Genomic DNA, 24,566 nt, shown 5'->3' on the forward strand with positions numbered 1-24,566 from the left:
CGGCTAATTCAAAATATTTGATAGATTAATATTAATTTGATTTTTAAGCAAGGATCTTTGTTGTTAAAGACTGTCATCTATAATATCAGTAAATAATACATGTATTTTATTCATAAAAATAACAATGTGGTTTGGGTTGCCTTTCCCTTTAAATTCTATGAGAAACTACAATAAATGAACACAGAAAAGATTAAACTTCTCTTACTCAAATGCTACCAGCCGAGCAAAAAATTAAACATATCGGGGCAAAGAAAGCAATATAGGGAAGATTTAATGGGATATGCGTGTTTTCCCCCGTGGTTTTTCATATCAGTATTTAATCAAAGATTTTTGTCAAACAGCATGCAGAGGAAATAGCTACTATGGCGATAGATTTGCTGGCTGCAATAAAACAAGTAGCTATTCCGAAAACAGTAGGAAAAGACTACATACAGATACGAATAGGCATTCACACAGGTAAGTGGTGGATTGTAAAATTAATGGGTCCATTATAAAGACTGCTACTTTCTGTTTCCATAAAACTAACATAGATATCATGAACTATAATAATCCAAAGTTATGATTAATCTTAATTTATTTCAAATATGAAAATATTAGATATTGCTGATTAAAAGTAATGTGATATATAAGATGATATTAGTCAGGAGCAGTATGATCGTAGAACTTCGTCACAACTTTGCATTCATTTGCACCTAAGGATAACCCATAAAAGCACAGGTATTTATTTCCAATGGGGTCCTTGATCTGAGGTAATGTGATATCACATAATGTTAATCTGAAAAGCTGTGCTTTATGATATTTTGCACACTTATTTTATAATTTATTTTAAGTTATAAAAATTATTTTAAAATACTTTATATTCAATTTTTTATGGTAATTTTTCACACGGTGTACAGGAATGCTCGTTTATCAGAAACACGTATACAGCGAATTTACGAATATAACAAAGTTTCTCTGAATCTCCCGCAACATTCCTATGTTTCTCTGATTGAAACGTTGGATAAAATATACTTGGATATAGGAATTGTACGGATTTAACGAACTAATGTTCATTCTCTAAAAACATTAAACAATGTATTAATACTTATCTATTTAAAAAAAATATTTAGAGACTCATTCCTATTTCATTCTTCTAGCCCATTCATGATCTTTTTTATACTTTCGTTTTTATCTTCGGACATGCCTTCAAATAAAAATTTTAGATGGAAAATGAAAACAACGAACAGTGATCCATCTTTGATCATCAATCCCGATACAGTACAAACAAACACGCATCCTCAGGCCTCGCTGTCACCATATTGAATTTGCCGGAGGGAGATTTTATGGTTGCACTGTAGCTATCCTTAAATATATGGTGACGGTGACGTCAGTGTGGAGGGACTACCTCAGAGTTAAGTGGGGAATTAGTTAGATGATGTTGGTGATGGTGGGGTCAGGTGCCTAGCAGATACTAAATGTCCTGTATAGAACCAATCCTAACCGAATTATTCCTATGAGGTGAATTAATCAGTGATTAAAATCAATTTTAAAATGCGGAGTGTATCGGCTCCTGTATTTGTACAACAAGCAAGCCCTACTGGAGGTGACAATAATTACACCGCTGTCTTGGTTAATTCCGTGTTGTCTTACTAATTATACGCCTTTGATCAGCTCGTTCCAAATTAAGGTTTAAGTTGGAGGTGACAATAATTACACCGCTGTCTTGATTAATTCCGTATTGTCTTTCTAATTACACACCTTTGATCAGCTCATTCCAAATGAAGGTTTAAGTTAATCAAATTTTAACACATCTATTCGCTATTACTATATTATTACTAATCTAGAAAATAATGGACCCAGAAAAAAAATGAATGATTGAACAATGTTAGTACTTTTATAATGCATGTCATGCTAATTCTTATTTCCATACCGTAAATCTGGTTATTTTTGCTGTCGATTAACTTTTACCGTTTTTGCGAGTCAGTTGGATTCGCAAAAATATTTTTCTTAAAAATAATGTTTCACACGTTTTTTAATACGTTTTTACATAAATTCGCAAAAATAAGAAACACAAAAATAAATATATAGGCTTTTTACTCAAATTCGCAAATATAAATCGACGCAAAAATATCCAGATTTACGGTACTATGTACAGAGATGAATGTTATGCTTTATAATGAAAAAGTGAAGATAACGAACAGTGAACTATCTCGTAAATCCTATAAAGAACACAAAATTAGAGTGGGGCTAACACAAACCCCTACACACACCAGAGATGGGATCAGGGGTCTGTTCTTTTATACCGGTCGCGGTAGCTCAGTGATGAAGCGTTCGTTTCGTAACCGGAAGGTCGTGAGTTTGAGCCCCACTCGTGCCATGACCGCGTCAAACCTAAGACGTTAACATAGCTTGTGATTGCTCCTTCGCCAAACGCTCGGCATTTAAAAGTGAGAATCGCGAGTCTTTCAGATATTACCTTATAATAACGGAGGTCCCGTGTCGCGACAGACGTTGGCACGTTGAAGATCCCCAACTGCTACGGCCGTAAGCGGTACGCATTTGTGGCATTTGACCTACAGCTGATGGCGTCTCATTATATGAGTGGATTTTTTTTCAACATTTTCGAAGAGACGTAAAACAAACAAACAACCCTCTGAATTCGCTACAAATTGTTGAAAAAATTCATTACACGGATATGGCGAATTACAGATAAAACGAACTAAATCCACGGTTCCCCATGAATTCGTTGTATCCGAGTTTTACTGTATATTTTCTGCCTTTTCTAGGTTCCTGTGTGGCCGGGGTGGTGGGGATTAAGATGCCTCGCTACTGTCTGTTTGGTGACACTGTCAACACAGCTTCCAGGATGGAGTCTACCGGACTGCGTATGTGTTTTCGGAAAGAGTATAGGGAAGAGAGAGAGAGAGAGAGAGAGAGAGAGAGAGAGAGAGAGAGAGAGAGGTGAGAGACAGACGGGGAGAAAGAGGGGTCCTACTAAACAGAGTACTCTAGAGTATGTTAGAGTACTATAGAGTACGCTAGTAAAATTTCATAATTTAATGCAATTTAATTGTTTATTTGTATGTATACCACTTAAATAAACATGATTATAAAATAATATTGCAAAATTTATCAAAAGTATTTGCTTTTTAGCGATATTTTGACCAGAAAACAAATGTTACGTTAAAGTTATTGACGATTTATGGCATCACGATCCCGATTATTACTATTTTGTTTGGAGAAAGAATTAAGCGATGTGACATATTACATCAGTAATTAATTTTACGTATGATTGATAGTTATTTAGAATTGAATAATTGTTGACCTTTAAAAACACATCCAGTGTTGATTTAAAACCACAGTGACAATCACCAAAGAAATCATCTTCATAGATGTAATCATTTCATTTTTATGTTAATCTAAATACCACTGAATGATTTATTTTCATGGAATTCACTGTTCAGTTGACTAAAAAGACTTAATACTTTAAAAATAAGATTAAGGCATAATCTTTGGAAATTTAGTGTAATGCGCTGGTACTTTATATACATGTGTAGTTAAATTTGATTGGGATCAATAGGTAAACTGTAATTCAAAATATTTTCTAAATATAATGAAAACAAACACAATATATTCCAGATATATATTTATAAGGTTAAACTAAAGTAAGAACACCTACAAACAGCAGTTAAATTGCATTAAATTATGAAATTTTACCAGCGTACTCTAAAGTACTCTAGCGTACTCTGTTTAGTAGGGCCGGAGAAAGAGAGATCATTTACAAGTATGTGAGCCCCTTAGGGATGGACGATATGTATTGCCCGCCGCAAAAATAGCTCGTCCCTTGGGGGGTTCACATTTTCATATTTACATTCCAACAAGATTTTGGCAAAGGAAAACTTGGAATACTTATACTCATGGTTTATTTGATTACTTCCGATGTCATGTTGACGTCACAATACCTAACCCGACTAATTATGTTGACGCTTCTTTGATTTCCGAACACGGGTAATTCTGGGTAACTGGATATATAACAATTAAACTTTAACACAACCACATAGAGATTTAATGTAAATATAAATGTTAATATTCATTTTGCCTGCATGCACATTGTCAGCCTGATAGACGTAAAAATATAAACATCTGCACAATGCTTTTGAAACTTGCCCTCAACAATTGTAAATCTTTTGATGAATTATACATACGTAGATAAAATATTTCCGAGAAATTGTGATATACTTATTGGTATAACAGAAATCTCACAGAGTGCGCATTTTTTGTATACATTGTTAGATTTTTTTATTTTTTAGCCATGAAAATCCACATCAGCCAAGCCACGCGTGATATTCTCTGTACGTCAGGGCAGTTTACACTGGTGTCGAGGGGAGGGATGGAAATCAAGGTAACCTTTATACAGTAAAACATTCTTACAGTGAAGCGCTGATAATTCATTATACATATATAGTAAAACTCACTTATAGCGAAGTGCAAAGGATTCATTATACACATACAGTAAAACACACTTATAGTGAAGTGTTGAGGATTCATTATACATATACAGTAAAACACACTTATAGTGAAGTGCAGAGGATTCATTATACATATACAGTAAAACACACTTATAGTGAAGTGTTGAGGATTCATTATACATATACAGTAAAACACACTTATAGCGAAGTGCAGAGGATTCATTATACATATACAGTAAAACACACTTATAGCGAAGTGCCGAAGATTCATTATACATATACAGTAAAACACACTTATAGTGAATTGCCGAGGATTCATTATACATATACAGTAAAACACATTTATAGTGAAGTGTTGAGGATTCATTATACATATACAGTAAAACACATTTATAGTGAAGTGTTGAGGATTCATTATACATATACAGTAAAACACACTTATAGTGAGGTGCTGATGATTCATTCTACATATACAGTAAAACTCACTTATAGCGAAGTGCAAAGGTGTCATTATACATATACAGTAAAACACGTTTATAGTGAAGTGTTGAGGATTCATTATACATATACAGTAAAACACTTTTATAGCGAAGTGCAAAGGATTCATTATACATATACAGTAAAACACACTTATAGTGAAGTGCTGAAGATTCATTATACATACAGTACAACACACTTATAGTGAAGTGTTGAGGATTCATTATACATATACAGTAAAACACACTTACAGCGAAGTGCTGAGGATTCATTATACATATACAGTAAAACACACTTATAGTGAAGTGCTGAAGATTCATTATACATATACAGTAAAACACACTTACAGCGAAGTGCAAAGGATTCATTATACATATACAGTAAAACACTTTTATAGCGAAGTGCAAAGGATTCATTATACATATACAGTAAAACACAGTTATAGTGAAGTGCTGAAGATTCATTATACATACAGTACAACACACTTATAGTGAAGTGTTAAGGATTCATTATACACATACAGTACAACACACTTATAGTGAAGTGTTGAGGATTCATTATACATATACAGTAAAACACACTTATAGCGAAGTGCTGAGGATTCATTATACATATACAGTGAAACACACTTATAGTGAAGTGCAAAGGATTCATTATACATATACAGTAAAACACACTTATAGTGAAGTGCAAAGGATTCATTATACATATACAGTACAACACACTTATAGTGAAGTGCTGAGGATTCATTATACATATACAGTAAAACACACTTACAGCGAAGTGCTGAGGATTCATTATACATATACAGTAAAACACACTTATAGTGAAGTGCTGAGGATTCATTATACATATACAGTAAAACACACTTACAGCGAAGTGCTGAGGATTCATTATACATATACAGTAAAACACACTTATAGTGAAGTGCAAAGGATTCATTATACATATACAGTACAACACACTTACAGCGAAGTGCTGAGGATTCATTATACATATACAGTAAAACACACTTATAGTGAAGTGCTGAGGATTCATTATACATATATAGTAAAACACACTTACAGCGAAGTGCTGAGGATTCATTATACATATACAGTAAAACACACTTATAGTGAAGTGCTGAGGATTCATTATACATATACAGTAAAACACACTTACAGCGAAGTGCTGAGGATTCATTATACATATATAGTAAAACACACTTATAGTGAAGTGCTGAAGATTCATTATACATATACAGTACAACACACTTATAGTGAAGTGTTGAGGATTCATTATACATATACAGTAAAACACACTTATAGTGAAGTGCTGAGGATTCATTATACATATACAGTAAAACACACTTATAGTGAAGTGCTGAGGATTCATTATACATATACAGTAAAACACACTTATAGCGAAGTGCAAAGGATTCATTATACATATACAGTAAAACACGTTTATAGTGAAGTGTTGAGGATTCATTATACATATACAGTAAAACACTTTTCTAGTGAAGTGCAAAGGATTCATTATACATATACAGTAAAACACACTTATAGTGAAGTGCTGATGATTCATTATACAGATACAGTAAAACACGTTTATAGTGAAGTGCTGGGGATTCATTATACATATACAGTAAAACACACTTACAATGAAGTGCTGGGGGTTCATTATACATATACAGTAAAACTCACTTATAGCGAAGTGCAGATAATTCATTATACATATACAGTAAAACACACTTATAGCGAAGTGCTGAGGATTCATTATACATATACAGTAAAACACACTTATAGTGAAGTGCAAAGGATTCATTATACATATACAGTACAACACACTTATAGTGAAGTGCTGAGGATTCATTATACATATACAGTAAAACACACTTACAGCGAAGTGCTGAGGATTCATTATACATATACAGTAAAACACACTTATAGTGAAGTGCTGAGGATTCATTATACATATACAGTAAAACACACTTACAGCGAAGTGCTGAGGATTCATTATACATATACAGTAAAACACACTTATAGTGAAGTGCAAAGGATTCATTATACATATACAATACAACACACTTATAGTGAAGTGCTGAGGATTCATTATACAGATACAGTAAAACACACTTATAGTGAAGTGCAAAGGATTCATTATACATATACAGTAAAACACACTTATAGTGAAGTGCTGAGGATTCATTATACATATACAGTAAAACACACTTATAGTGAAGTGTTGAGGATTCATTATACATATACAGTAAAACACACTTATAGTGAAGTGCAAAGGATTCATTATACATATACAGTACAACACACTTATAGTGAAGTGCTGAGGATTCATTATACATATACAGTAAAACACACTTACAGCGAAGTGCTGAGGATTCATTATACATATACAGTAAAACACACTTATAGTGAAGTGCTGAGGATTCATTATACATATACAGTAAAACACACTTACAGCGAAGTGCTGAGGATTCATTATACATATACAGTAAAACACACTTATAGTGAAGTGCAAAGGATTCATTATACATATACAATACAACACACTTATAGTGAAGTGCTGAGGATTCATTATACATATACAGTAAAACACACTTATAGTGAAGTGCTGAGGATTCATTATACATATACAGTAAAACACACTTATAGTGAAGTGCTGAAGATTCATTATACATACAGTACAACACACTTATAGTGAAGTGCTGAGGATTCATTATACATATATAGTAAAACACACTTATAGTGAAGTGCTGAAGATTCATTATACATATACAGTACAACACACTTATAGTGAAGTGTTGACGATTCATTATACATATACAGTAAAACACACTTATAGTGAAGTGCTGAGGATTCATTATACATATACAGTAAAACACACTTATAGTGAAGTGCTGAGGATTCATTATACATATACAGTAAAACACACTTATAGCGAAGTGCTGAGGATTCATTATACATATACAGTAAAACACGTTTATAGTGAAGTGTTGAGGATTCATTATACATATACAGTAAAACACTTTTATAGTGAAGTGCAAAGGATTCATTATACATATACAGTAAAACACACTTATAGTGAAGTGCTGATGATTCATTATACAGATACAGTAAAACACGTTTATAGTGAAGTGCTGGGGATTCATTATACATATACAGTAAAACACACTTACAATGAAGTGCTGGGGGTTCATTATACATATACAGTAAAACTCACTTATAGCGAAGTGCAGATAATTCATTATACATATACAGTAAAACACACTTATAGCGAAGTGCTGAGGATTCATTATACATATACAGTAAAACACACTTATAGTGAAGTGCAAAGGATTCATTATACATATACAGTACAACACACTTATAGTGAAGTGCTGAGGATTCATTATACATATACAGTAAAACACACTTACAGCGAAGTGCTGAGGATTCATTATACATATACAGTAAAACACACTTATAGTGAAGTGCTGAGGATTCATTATACATATACAGTAAAACACACTTACAGCGAAGTGCTGAGGATTCATTATACATATACAGTAAAACACACTTATAGTGAAGTGCAAAGGATTCATTATACATATACAATACAACACACTTATAGTGAAGTGCTGAGGATTCATTATACAGATACAGTAAAACACACTTATAGTGAAGTGCAAAGGATTCATTATACATATACAGTAAAACACACTTATAGTGAAGTGCTGAGGATTCATTATACATATACAGTAAAACACACTTATAGTGAAGTGCTGAGGATTCATTATACATATACAGTAAAACACACTTATAGTGAAGTGCAAAGGATTCATTATACATATACAGTACAACACACTTATAGTGAAGTGCTGAGGATTCATTATACATATACAGTAAAACACACTTACAGCGAAGTGCTGAGGATTCATTATACAGATACAGTAAAACACACTTATAGTGAAGTGCTGAGGATTCATTATACATATACAGTAAAACACACTTACAGCGAAGTGCTGAGGATTCATTATACATATACAGTAAAACACACTTATAGCGAAGTGCTGAGGATTCATTATACATATACAGTAAAACACACTTATAGTGAAGTGCAAAGGATTCATTATACATATACAGTACAACACACTTATAGTGAAGTGCTGAGGATTCATTATACATATACAGTAAAACACACTTACAGCGAAGTGCTGAGGATTCATTATACATATACAGTAAAACACACTTATAGCGAAGTGCTGAGGATTCATTATACATATACAATACAACACACTTATAGTGAAGTGCTGAGGATTCATTATACATATACAGTAAAACACACTTATAGTGAAGTGCTGAGGATTCATTATACATATACAGTAAAACACTTTTATAGCGAAGTGCAAAGGATTCATTATACATATACAATACAACACACTTATAGTGAAGTGCTGAAGATTCATTATACATACAGTACAACACACTTATAGTAAAGTGTTAAGGATTCATTATACATATACAGTAAAACACACTTACAGCGAAGTGCAAAGGATTCATTATACATATACAGTAAAACACTTTTATAGCGAAGTGCAAAGGATTCATTATACATATACAGTAAAACACACTTATAGCGAAGTGCTGAGGATTCATTATACATATACAGTAAAACACACTTATAGTGAAGTGCAAAGGATTCATTATACATATACAGTACAACACACTTATAGTGAAGTGCTGAGGATTCATTATACATATACAGTAAAACACACTTACAGCGAAGTGCTGAGGATTCATTATACATATACAGTAAAACACACTTATAGTGAAGTGCTGAGGATTCATTATACATATACAGTACAACACACTTATAGTGAAGTGCAAAGGATTCATTATACATATACAGTACAACACACTTACAGCGAAGTGCTGAGGATTCATTATACATATACAGTAAAACACACTTATAGTGAAGTGCTGAGGATTCATTATACATATACAGTAAAACACACTTATAGTGAAGTGCTGAGGATTCATTATACATATACAGTAAAACACACTTACAGCGAAGTGCTGAGGATTCATTATACATATACAGTACAACACACTTATAGTGAAGTGCAAAGGATTCATTATACATATACAGTACAACACACTTACAGCGAAGTGCTGAGGATTCATTATACATATACAGTACAACACACTTATAGTGAAGTGCTGAGAATTCATTATACATATACAGTAAAACACACTTACAGCGAAGTGCTGAGGATTCATTATACATATACAGTAAAACACACTTATAGTGAAGTGCTGAGGATTCATTATACATATACAGTACAACACACTTATAGTGAAGTGCTGAGGATTCATTATACATATACAGTAAAACACACTTACAGCGAAGTGCTGAGGATTCATTATACATATACAGTAAAACACACTTATAGTGAAGTGCTGAAGATTCATTATACATACAGTACAACACACTTATAGTGAAGTGTTGAGGATTCATTATACATATACAGTAAAACACACTTATAGTGAAGTGCTGAGGATTCATTATACATATACAGTAAAACACACTTATAGTGAGGTGCTAATGATTCATTCTACATATACAGTAAAACTCACTTATAGCGAAGTGCAAAGGATTCATTATACATATACAGTAAAACACGTTTATAGTGAAGTGTTGAGGATTCATTATACATATACAGTAAAACACTTTTATAGCGAAGTGCAAAGGATTCATTATACATATACAGTAAAACACACTTATAGTGAAGTGCTGATGATTCATTATACAGATACAGTAAAACACGTTTATAGTGAAGTGCTGGGGATTCATTATACATATACAGTAAAACACACTTACAATGAAGTGCTGGGGGTTCATTATACATATACAGTAAAACTCACTTATAGCGAAGTGCAGATAATTCATTATACATATACAATACAACACACTTATAGTGAAGTGCTGAGGATTCATTATACATATACAGTACAACACACTTATAGTGAAGTTCTGAGGATGCATTATACATATACAGTAAAACTCACTTATAGTGAAGTGCTGGGGGTTCATTATACATATACAGTAAAACTCACTTATAGCGAAGTGCAGAGGATTCATTATACATATACAGTAAAACACACTTACAATGAAGTGCTGGGGGTTCATTATACATATACAGTAAAACTCACTTATAGCGAAGTGTTGAGGATTCATTATACATATACAGTAAATCTCACTTATAGCGAAGTGCTGGGGATTCATTATACATATACAGTAAAACATTCTTACAGTGAAGTGCTGATGATTCATTATACATATACAGTAAAACACACTTATAGGGAAGTGCTGAGGATTCATTATACATATACAGTAAAACACACTTATAGTGAAGTGCAGATAATTCATTATACATATACAGTAAAACACACTTATAGTGAAGTGCTGATGATTCATTATACATATACAGTAAAACACACTTATAGTGAAGTGCTGAGGATTCATTATACATATACAGTAAAACACACTTATAGTGAAGTGTTGAGGATTCATTATACATATACAGTAAAACACACTTAAAGTGAAGTGTTGAGGATTCATTATACATATACAGTAAAACACACTTATAGTGAAGTGCTGAGGATTCATTATACATATACAGTAAAACATGCTTATAATGAAGTGCTGAGGATTCATTATACATATACAGTAAAACATTCTTACAGTGAAGTGCTGATGATTCATTATACATATACAGTAAAACACACTTATAGTGAAGTGCAGAGAATTCATTATACATATACAGTAAAACACACTTATAGTGAAGTGCAGAGGATTCATTATACATATACAGTAAAACACACTTATAGTGAAGTGCTGAGGATTCTTTATACATATGCAGTAAACATCCTTATAGCAAAGTGCTGAGGATTGATTATCAGCATGTTTACTACATGTATAATCGTGTTTTTTCCCCTGTATATATATAAAGTTATTCATAGGTTGATAATGGCCTGATATTTTGTACATGCGTCGGTATGCTTTTACAAATGTACTCCCTCTGAATAACTGTTTGTCTGGTTTTGAAGGATACTGCTTAACAAATCAGGTTTTGGAAAATTCAGAGAAGATATTTTGGTTATGCCATAAGAATATTATCAAAATTTCACCGGGATGGATGAAAGTCTCTGAAATATAAAGTACATATCAATAGTTAAGAAATATTTTAACATGTAGATTATTTCACCTGAGCTAAAGGTCAAAGTGGTTTTTTCTGATAGAAATTTGTCCGACAACTGTGGTCGTTAACTTTTCACATTTTCATGAAAGGTGAAGATAACGAACAGTGATCATTCACATAATCCTATAAGCAATGCATTGATTGACTGATTGAATATTGTTTTACGTTCCTCTCAAGAATATTTCACTCATATGGAGACGTTACCACTGCCGGTGAACCAGAGATGGGACCAGGTGCCTAGGAGGAGTAAGCATCCCTTGTCGACCGGTCACACCCGCCGTGACCACTTTATCTTGATCGGGTAAACGGAGTTATCCGTAATTAAAATCAATGTGCCAAGAACGGTCTAATAATCGGCATGAAACACGTCAGACAGCATTTGACCCACTGATATGTTGTATTGGCAAACTAAATCGTTATAACGACCATAGAATTTGCGAAATGCTGACTTCAATCCCTGCACCATCAACTTGTTTGTCAGTAGATTGCCTAGATTTAGAAACTGACCATACGCAGAACAAGTCCCTGCGCATCGAAGCAGTTGAGAGATATAAACACCATATGCTGGTGATAATGGAATTTTGTTACATGAATATGGGAAGTTGATGATGGAAAAGCTGAAACCATCCCGTTTGTCATAAAGTTGAGTTCTTAGTTTGCCGTTAATATCTACTTTCAATAAAATATCTAAGTATAAAGCAGAAGGGGGTGACTTTGTGGTGTCTTTTATATCGAGTTCATTGGGATACATCGAATCGACATATGAATGAAAATTATTATTGTTATTGATAATACGTCGTCTATATATCTAAATGTCGAATTGAAGGCCACAGCAAGTGAGTTTTTCTTCTCACTTAGACGTTGTTGAATAAATTCTGCTTTATATGAGTATAAAAACAGGTCAGCCAAGAAAGAAGCACAATTCGTGCCCATGGGGATTCCAACAAAGAGACCACGAAGATATTGTCAATGTGGAACTCTAGTATGATTTTTATTTCACATTCAGAGTATTTGTGCGTGGAATCATGTAATTCTCTAGAACCACTGGGTCAATTTCAATCAAGCTTGGTACAGATTATCCTTGGATAAAGGGAATTCAAGGGTTGGTGTTTTTATTCAAATGAAGGGCTAAATCCTTCAAAGGGGAGATAAATAAGATATGGCAAATATAGAGCGGGGTCATTTAAAAATCTTCGCAAGAACAACTGACTCCTATATGTACGGTAGGACGACGATACGAGATCAAAATTGATCATGGGATCATATAGCAAAATATCTTCCCTATTGATATGCAAGCCTCCTTAGGTAGTGCAGATTCAATTTGTTCTCAATAACAGCAGGGGGCATGATTTGTCGTATTGATATGAAAAAAAATCTTCTATTAGTTCAAATTCAAGTTTTTACAATTCAGGGACCATTGCTTATGGTGGTCCACAAATAGGAGCTGAAAGTTTTATATGACAATAAACCGGAAACTAATAAAACATTTTTAAGAGTAGCAGGGCCACACTAAATCATATCAAAATACAAATGTTTCTTTATGGTGTGGATTCAAATTTTTCACCCTGAGGGTAGAGTATATGAAATTTAACATATGAATGTACATGGGAAGTGAAATCTTTTTAAGTCTTCTTCTCTAGAACATCAAGGGCATGTTAGTCATATTGGTACTGATGAATTGGTGCTCATGAATCCCCATGTTTCATGAATTCAACTGTTATGTCGTGACCCTTTGGGTCTAGGTTAGGGCCACAATATTGAGTCAAAAGTTTTCATTGGAATTAAAATTCAAAATAAAAATCTTTGTAAAAATCACAACAGCTGAATAACAGCATGATCCAGGTGAGTGAGATGAGCGATGTAGCCATTGGGCCTCTTGTATTCTAAAAGTATCTGGAAGTATTTTGAATTTACCAGGGAAAAGGGAAGATGACGACGTTCTGGCTGAATGGCCGTGACGACATGTCTGAAGTAAACGACAGCATGGTGTGTAAGTTTGTCCCGAAGAAAAAGAAGAAGACTGCGTCCGCCATTAATGAATCAGAGAGCACGTTAGCGTCCAAGACCTCAGCTGTGACAGTCACGGGTCCAGAAGATTTCAATACATAGCAGTGACAGGCATGGATCCAGAAGATTTCAATACATAGCAGTGACAGGCACGGATCCAGAAGATTTCAATTCATAACAGTGAACAGCGCACGGCAATCGTATCATTTTTTGTATAGAAAGAATGCAACCGTCCATTACACATGTACAGTAAAACACACTTATAGCAAAGTGTTGAGGATTCATTATACATATATAGTAAAACATGCTTATAGCGAAGTGCTGAAGATTCATTATACATATACAGTACAACACACTTATATTGAAGTGCTTGGGATTCATTATACATGTACATATACAGTAAAACACACTTATAGCAAAGTGCTGGGATTCATTATACATATATAGTAAAACATGCTTATAACGAAGTGCTGAGGATTCATTATACATATACAGTAAAACACACTTATAGCGAAGTACTGGGATTCATTATACATATATAGTAAAACATGCTTATAGCGAAGTGCTGAGGATTCATTATACAAATATAGTAAACATGCTTATAGCGAAGTGCTGAGGATGAACAATCTTGATTCGTTTTATGCAATAATCCAATGATATGTTTTAAAACTACAGGGATCACTTTGCTCTAAGCGTGAATTCATTATAAACGTGTTCCCTGTAATCGTGTTTTGCTGTATCAGCATAAATGTGAGAGAGAAAAAATCAGTTTTCGACTTCTTGACAACGGGTATGGATAAGTATTTTATTACTTCATTAATTGACACGAAATAAATTAATATGAAACAAAGTTGTGGATTTGTTTATAAAATCAATATCATGATATAGTATCCTTACTTTTCTCTCCAGAGCGAGAAAGACAAGGAGGATGTAACCAAACAGGTAAAAAAATTAAAGCGGTACAGGCTAAAGACAATAAACAAACAGGTAAAAAAGATAAAGTGTCACAGGCTAAAGAGAGTAAACATACAGGTAAAAAAGATAAAGTGTCACAGGCTAAAGACAGTAAACATACAGGTAAAAAAGATAAAGTGTCACAGGCTAAAGACAGTAAGCATACAGGTAAAAAAGATAAAGTGTCACAGGCTAAAGACAGTAAATGTACAGGTAAAAAAGACAAAGTGTCACAAGTTAAAGGGGGTAAACATACAGGTAAAAAAGAATAAAGTGTCACTGGCTAAAGAGAGTAAATGTACAGGTAAATATAGTAAATAAACAGCTGAAAATAAAAAATTGACAAAAAGTAAAGACAGGATAAAGAGAACAAACAAATTAACAGTAAAAAGATATACCTGAAGAGTGTAAACAGAGTAAACAAATGGAAAAAAGATATACCTGTAGAGTGTAAACAAAAAAAACAAACAGAAAAAAGATATACCTGTAGAGTGTAAACAAACAAACAGAAAAAAAGATATACCTGTAGAGTGTAAACAAAAACAAAAAAAACAGAAAAAAGATATACCTGTAGAGTGTAAACAAACAAACAGAAAAAAAGATATACCTGTAGAGTGTAAACAAACAAACAGAAAAAGATATACCTGTAGAGTGTAAACAACAAACAGAAAAAAAGATATACCTGTAGAGCGTAAACAAACAAACAGAAAAAGATATACCTGTAGAGTGTAAACAAACAAACAGAAAAAAGGTATACCTGTAAAGGGTAAAAAGAGTAAACAAACAAACAGAAAAAATATATACCTGTAGAGTGTAAACAAACAAACAGGGAAAAAATATACCTGTAAAGGGTAAAAAGAGTAAACAAACAAACAGAAAAAAGATATACCTGTAAAGTGTAAACAGAGAAAACAAACAAACAGAAAGTTCATATGAAAAAATATACCTGTAGAGTCTAAACAAACAAACAGAAAAAAAGATATACCTGTAGAGTGTAAACAAACAGAAAAAGATATACCTGGAGAGTGTAAACAAACAGAAAAAGATATATCTGGAGAGTGTAAACAAACAGAAAAAGGTATACCTGTAGAGTGTAAACAAAGAAACAAAAACATTATATACCTCTAGAGTGTAAACAGAGAAAACAAACAAACAGAAAAAGATATACCTGAAGGGTGTAAACAAACAAACAGAAAAAGATATACCTGAAGGGTGTAAACAAACAAACAGAAAAAGATATACCTGAAGGGTGTAAACAAACAAACAGAAAAAGATATACCTGAAGGGTGTAAACAAACAAACAGAAAAAGATATACCTGAAGGGTGTAAACAAACAAACAGAAAAAGATATACCTGAAGGGTGTAAACAAACAAACAGAAAAAGAGATACATGTAGAGTGTAAACAGAGTAAACAAACAAACAGAAAAAGATATACCTGGAGGGTATAAACAAACAGAAAACGGTATACCTGTAGAGTGTAAACAAACAAACAGAAAAAGATATACCTGTTACCATGTTTTCACAACACACCTACTATACACCTGTTGTTTTCTTAAGAACAAGTTGACTCATTTCATCGTCTGTTACTAGCTCTCAAGGATTGACCATCAGACAAATCTTTATAATGAACCGCTGAATTACCGTCATAAAACTGGATTGTTTGTGTGTGATGAATGCGCATTCGATTGTGATGATTACAGCCGATTCATGTGTCATTAGTGTAGACTTGAATGCATCGAAAGAGAAAACTAAATTTGTCAATGCCTAGTTTTGTTGATTTTGAATATTCCTAACTAAAGAATCCACTCAGGGTAGCAAAAGAGAAGACCTATAGGTAGATTTATAGATTTTTCCAGCAAAAGTCATACTGTTATATCCCCCTCCCCCTCCCCGTATATTTGTTTGAAATTTTGCATATCTACATTTGAACCTTTGAAAATTTATTATTTCCGACGCTGAAATTTGACCTTAGCAGTGTTTTCCTTATTTTAGCACCAACTTTAGTAAGACTTTAGTCCTTGTCCCAAGGTGAAATTATATTTTGATATGTTGCAATCTTAGAAATAATTTACAATACGATTTTTTTTTTATTTAAAAAAATGCAATATTGATGTGCATACCTAGTACTTCTATTTCGAATGTAGGTTTAGCATGTTGGTACGTGTAAATCTAGTCTAATATAGTCTTAATTTAGTTAATTATCTTTGATCATATCTTGGTTGGATACAATAATTACATCTGAAAATTACGCTGGATAAAAAAACCTTTTGACAAATGGTTTGTAAAAGCATTGTTCAAGTGACGTGTAGTAGAGTTAGATGTAGCTATCATTATTACATATGTGATTCATTTTTCTTTTCTTTAAATAAGAATAAGTTTAAAAATATCAAAACATATACATCTTGTTTTGTCAGACCTCAGTAGTTTCAGGGGACTTCTTCCTGGGCCCACTGTTGGCTTCATCCCCCTTCCCCCTAAGTCGATTACTACGTACCATTCCGTTCAGAATATCTGGATCCACCAATGTATATTTTCATTTCATTCTATCTCTCTACTATGCCAACACTTTATCCGTATCCTGAGAACATAAGACAATCTGTGGGAAGTCATCAAACAAACTTCTCCATTGATCATTCCCAGTCTTCCTGGACCACCTCTACTTCTGCTGGCTTTCTCCTTGTGACTCCTCCTTGTCCTCAAGGATGACCATCTCTATGCAATTATTGGGACGACGGGTTCTATTATACTGAGTGCACGATCGACGTTTTCAACGCCTTTTTGAATCAACTTCCTCTCTTGATTAAAGATATCGAGTCCGTTTCAGTGAATATTTATTGTTCATACACGAAATTACCAATTTTGTCCACGAAGTTGGAATAATTCGCCTCAATAAAGGATTACATGTTAAATGACGATCATATATATATATAATTCAATAAAAAAATCAGGAAAATATACAGTTCCAAAATATAAAATTTAAAATTTGTATTCACCTGAGGATGGATGTTAAAATCCAGAAAGCGCTAGTGATTTAAATATATTTTGGAACTGTATATTTTCCTGATTTTTTTATTGAATTATTTTGACTGTGTGATATCAACTCTTTCTATTTGGATTATATATATATATATATGCACTAAAGTTCCAACAACACCCGATACCTCAAAGTGTCGGATCCACAACATGGATACAAGGTCAAATACAAAAAATTATACAAAGCACTAAAATGACCAACGACACGAACAACGAGATTGTCAAATTTTCGGGACGACCCGTCCCTTCTTCAGGACAAACGAAAACAATTACATAATGTGGTCAATATCAACAGAGCATAATAACAAAAACTGCATATAAATACATCCAGCACTACAACTACACTAATCTACAAACGTATTTACAACGCAGACTACATGTTTTTGGTCTTTAGGCTTGCCAATCAATGTTAAAAGTGGAGCGAATTAGGACATGCCTTATTCGTCCAAAGAGCTGATCCAAAATGTCCGAAAAGAAAAACAATAAACTTAATTAATCTCAAGTGGAACGAGTTAACCCAATTACGTTGACAAATAGTAAAGCTAACTCGTACCCAGAGAGATTCTATTTTAACCATGCATAATTTATAAAAGATAATAATAAGTAACAAATACAAAAAACAAAAAAAATAGTAAATAAATAAATAAATGAAAATAAGCTATGTAAACGAAGTAAGAGATGAACAAAGTTTGAGAGAAAGATAATGTAAACAACAAGTTTGAATAAGTTAACAAAATGGACCAACTCCAAACAAAAACAAAGATTAGGCAGCCCAGGAAATTGAATCAACATCAGACATTCCCGTACTGATCATGTCTAGGGTAGATGTGTAAAAAAAAAACACCCATAGAATCACGGAAACTGATAAATGGGTTTTACATGTAAGCAATCGGTTATGAAGTCCAAAAAAAATTTAAAAAGATGGACTGATTGTAAACAGAATTGAAAAAAAAAATGTGTTCAAAAATGGTCATAGTACCACTGTTAGGGACATGATCAGACGAGTAGGTCTAGATGAAGCTTAAAATCTAGTAAGGGTTTAGCCCGTATTCATCCTGGTGAAGTCAGTAGGTTTGTTGATACCATGCGGTTCAAATGACTTCAACCTGTGCATCCAGAATTTTCCTTCTGCTTTCTTTCGGTATCTGACCAACTAGGGTCATGATCAATAACCACTACTGTCATGTCCTCCCATCGGTGGTTATTGCCATTGATATATATGTATATATATATATATATATATATATATATATATATATATATATATAGTTTGTAAATAAAGAATTCGGTATTTGATACAGTAAATACATCCAATAATAAAAGTCAAGAAACACAAAACTCGAATAACATTTCACTGTTTTAATGCCTCTTCAGACAGTTATAAAATGAAAAAAAATCATTTTATAACTGTCTGAAGAGGCATTAAAGCCGAAAGCGCTAACAGTGAAATGTTATTCGAGTTTTGTGTTTCTTGACTTTTATTATTGGATATATATATATATATATATCATATAGTGGAATATTCCAAAAATATATCACATAGTGGAATACAGTGGAATACAGTGGAATACAGTATACCACAAGAAATTACTCAACGTAAAGCAGAGGTATGAAGATACTTAGACTTGTTTACCAATAAGGTAATAAACATAGGAGAAAGACAGAAAAGTCCAAAAAGATAGCATCAATGGAAAAGTAAAGATAACGAACACTATTTTTTTCCCTGGACCCCCACCCTCTTTAAGAGGGGACAAGCCCCTCCCGCACTCTTTCCCTCATCGTATCGCGACTCGGCCGTCTACTTTCAGCAGCCGGACTAGTCACAAATCAGCAGACTTGTAAATTATAGATTCTAGTAGTCTTTTTCACTAGTATAGTGGAAAAAGCTTTGTGTGAAAAACTGATTAGATCTTACACCTTTCATTATTTTGACAATTGCTGGAAAATATAAATATCCTTGACTGACGGCATTATATATGCGGGTGATGCACTGTCATAGTGATTGACTTTGGTACTGTTAATAGACAGTCTCTGCTTCATTCATCATTAGAGAATTGTTGAATGATTTATTAGACAGGGAAACCAAGGTTGTTTTCACATCTCCGACTAAATCGGCATGTATCAAAAGGTAGAATGGGGGGTGGGGGGGGGGGGGGGGTTCAAAAACATACGATCCTCTCCCATGCGGACTTCGGACGTGGTTTGAGACAATGAATATGATTTATGATTCAAACGTTTTTCCTTTGCGTAAATACTAATGCATTGAAAGATTTCTTATATAAAGATAATTGTCAGGAGCCTGTATATATATATTTTTTTCAAATAAAGAGTCTAATTAATAGATGCAAACATTGAATATAATACCGACAAGATTATTTTTTGTTAGGTTTATCATGGTGTCAGTGTCAACTCTTGTGTAGAACTTATCACATTGTTTATAAATTTTATCACATCCTATAAGGTTCACATTCGGTCCCATTGTCATGTGCTGAATTTAAAAAAAAAAAAAAAAAGTTCGTTTAATAATACTTCTTTTCACATATATTCTGAATGGATTTCATGTTCTTTTTACTACATGTACAATCCAATGTAGCATTGGTTAGTGCGTGTTCCTTCGCTGAAAACAGTTAGTGCGCTCGAAAAAAAAGAAGAAAGTGTACATGTACACACAAGAATAACTTAAGGTAACCACGCGCTACATACATATATGATATTCATTTACTTTAGATTAAAACAATGCAAATTGGATGCAAAGGTAAATACAATGTTAAAATTGAATGAATATATATGGGTTGCTCTACAATTCTTAGATACAATTACACTAATCTTTCTTCAAATCACAACATCTGCCGCATCGAATCATCTACAATTGATTAAAACTTTCCGAAAAAATCAATTAAACTTTTCAAATAAAAATCATTGTGCACATTTGTTTAATAAAACTTTGAGCATATGGCGACATAAATTGGATTATTTTCATATTGAGTTCATGACATAGCTTTCTTGTTCATGACGTCGCATAAAGTAACATCAAAATGACACAACGTTATTGTAAACTATACTGTATTTACATATGTTTTATACATAAGTAAACCTTTTTACGAAGACATCATAACCATTTTATGGAAGTATACAACATATGAAAGAATTTTGAGAAATATCATTTAATTTGGACGCGGGGCCAAATTTGGCCCCAAACGTACCTTGTCCTTTACTTGTGTAATTGCAGAATAAAGAACCAAACCTTGTTGGATTACTATGTCACCTATAATAAAAATACCATGTGGAAAAATATGCGGCAATCCAAATACTTTTAAAAATGTACAGCTTTGATAAAATATGGACTCTTGGTGGAAGACTATTTTTGACTGATTTGTTATTGACTAATTACTACTTTTTACTTTGTATGTACATATGTAGCAAGTTACGAAAGGTTAAATGATATTATTCTAGAATAAATGAAAGAGTGTGATCGAGAGAACGATGAAGAACAGCAAGACTCAGCATGAGATATACAGGTTTCATAACAAGAAAGTGAAAGTAGACGTAAACCAACAAACTGTTACCACTTAACCGAACAACAACAAGAAATAGTAACAGTCAAGCCATGCATATTCCATCATGTAGAACCACAGGCAGGAAAGAATCTTTTTATCCACGTACCATCAAAGAATGGAATATCTTGCCTACCTCATGTAGCTGTGCTGGCGCCAAGTCTAAATTCCTTCAAGGCTCGACTACAAAACTATTAGGCAAATCTTTAACTATAGATACTATTTTTTTAATGTATTACAAAAGTTTTACTTCCGCACACCCTAACATGGCAGAATAGTTGAACTTGATGACGAAGGCCACCGACTGGTAGAAGTAGAGAGTAAAGTCGGAGTAGTACTACGGTATATGTATATACAGTGTATGCATGTGACAAAAAACAAAGAAATCATATATTTAAACAAGTAAGTGAATAAAATCTTACTTTCTATGACAATTTAATTTCTGGTTTTTAAATTAAATAGAATCACCTCACTTTCTACACTTACATGCACGTGTCTTGTTTAGAAAAATGTACTAAATGATAAAAGAAGCAATAATTTCTTCCACTCCCGCAGAAATAAATGACAAAATCTTTTGATTTCTTGAATTACTTTATTGGGAGATCTTAATTTTTTCCAAAAACCCTTAAAATTTGCATTTTACTAATTTTACCTTATTAAAAATGATAGATGATAGAAAATAGTACAAAGGACTTAAATATGAGACATATTTCAAGCCCTATAAAGTCTGTAAAATCCAGGATCTTCCGGGGGATTCGCCCCCTGGTTCCCCACCAGGCGCCCTCCGTAACCACTATTTATGGATCTGTAGTAGAGTGAATTAATATCAATAATTTATTTTATTTTTAGTGTAAATAAAATATGTAAGTTGCAAAACATAAACTTTTATTGGATTCTATAATGGTCTTCCATATTTCTCTATTTAGATATGTAGTAATGTAATTATGACCTTAATGACTTTCCTTATGATTAAACCATGCATGCAGTTGTTGTTCATGGTCTATTTAGTTCATTTTGGTTGGCTAGGTTTAGTGTCAAAGGTTATATGTCATGGGTTTTGTGAGTTCTGTTGGATTTTTAGATAGTCAGTTGTATTCACTAGCAGAGTGTAGAAGGGTGGTTTTCTTTGGATATCTTTTGACATCTTTTTTCTGACTTGAGGTAAGAAAATGAATCTTAACATATTAATTAGTGTGAATGTGTTAATGAATGAAAGAAATGAAATTATGTACTTTATTTCATATTTAACAAAGGAGTAAAATAGAATTAATATTTTATTCAGGTTCCTTGAAAATCAGTTATCTTCCTATTTTTGATATTTTGGCTCTGGTACCATATATCTGGTAAGATCATTGTCTTGTATGTATTTCTGTGATCAGGTGATGTCTAACTTGTATTTGTCATAGAATTTCTTTTGTGTGTGTTCGATGTGTACTTTACCATTTAATTTGCATAAATGTCATAAATGATAAGATTTATTATATTTAAATGCATTATGGGTAAAGAGCCTCATTTTGAGATTTAAATGTTATTTTATAATTTTTCTTAAACTTTACACAAAATAATGGATGAGTAATTTTGTGTTCATTGTATTGAAATTATTTCCCTAGTATTTGTATATTTTATGTGGTGTGTGATTGTGTATGCTTATAATTGTTATGTTTCAGAGCTGCTATTTACATGTCAGAAATATATTTATTTCTTCAATAAACTCATAACCTGTCACGGATGGTCTGTGTGGTCATTAGAACCGGTTTGCAACCCCGTAACAGATCCGCCGCTGGGAGGGGGGGGGGGGGGGGTCCCGAACCAAGCACCTAGCACCTGTGTGTATATACGATTATAAGTGCACTTGATGAGTTGGATGAAAGGATATATTATTTTGGTGGGTGGGTGTAAATGTAGTCCGGGACATATGTCCCGGGACATATGTCCCGCGATGTCCGATATTGACGTTTGCCGATTTATCGTTATACGTTAGTTTTTCTTCAATTATCTTACTGAGTGTGTTTTAAGACGATCACCAAGAGTCTTCATTGTGAATTTGGTGTGTGGAAATTGCCTAATTATTTAATAAATGGCTTTTATTTTTTCTTCAGGGTGTAAAGGTAGTCCCGAAGATTTTACGAAGAAAACGCATTTCCGGTTTTTGTTTTTGCCTCGTTTAAGTACAAAGCACTTATAATCTTTAAGTATTGTGTCCTATTGATAATCATAATAGACTATTTTATCTGGTTATTTTAAATAATCTCATTAATCAAAACATTATACTGGGTTTTATATCCTTTTTTTCTCGGGACATCGCAGTTAAATGAGATACTAATGAGAGAATCGGACTGATATGAAACATTAAATCCGAATTCATCTAAAGACTAATTTATTATTATTATTTTATTATCATTATTATTCAAAAGCAATGTTAGACGTTTAAATTAAATGTAATTTGTAATTCATATACAATATCGTGGAAAGATCAATAAAATTGGTATTGGGGTTGTTAGCCGTAAGTTAATTAAACATGTAAAGTCTAATTAAATTACGTTGCCCAGCTCTAAAGAGCCATAATTTTATTAATCTGCTAAATCTGCACCGAATCATATATTTACTTTTTTCTGATACTTTATTTTTAAAATGAAATATATATATTATTTATTTGATATTTTGCTAAATCTGCACCGAATCATAGCTTTACTTTGTTCTGATGCTTTATTTTCAGAATGAAATATATAGATTTTTAATTTCGGCAATGTAAACAAACCAGTGAGATGTTAATTTTGTAATTTGCCACCCAATCACTTTAAAGAATTTGAGCATTCAATTTCAAGACTCATCATTATAATCATAAGCCTGCA

General features: G+C 32.9%; 1 protein-coding gene across 1 annotated transcript; it reads right to left on the bottom strand.

The window, feature by feature from the left end:
• Nucleotides 1-14,567: 14,567 nt before the first annotated feature.
• On the bottom strand, nucleotides 14,568-18,017 carry LOC125669650 (ATP synthase subunit a-like). Its single transcript, XM_056141234.1, has 2 exons — nucleotides 15,931-18,017; nucleotides 14,568-15,808 (listed from the first exon to the last, which is right to left on the bottom strand). Exons 1-2 carry the CDS (start codon nucleotides 16,516-16,518, stop codon nucleotides 15,410-15,412), a joined length of 987 nt encoding a protein of 328 aa, XP_055997209.1. The 5' UTR covers nucleotides 16,519-18,017; the 3' UTR covers nucleotides 14,568-15,409.
• Between the last annotated feature and the right edge of the window lie 6,549 nt (nucleotides 18,018-24,566).

This window comes from Ostrea edulis, chromosome 1 (assembly GCF_947568905.1).
Source record: "Ostrea edulis chromosome 1, xbOstEdul1.1, whole genome shotgun sequence".
Classification (NCBI taxonomy): domain Eukaryota; kingdom Metazoa; phylum Mollusca; class Bivalvia; order Ostreida; family Ostreidae; genus Ostrea; species Ostrea edulis.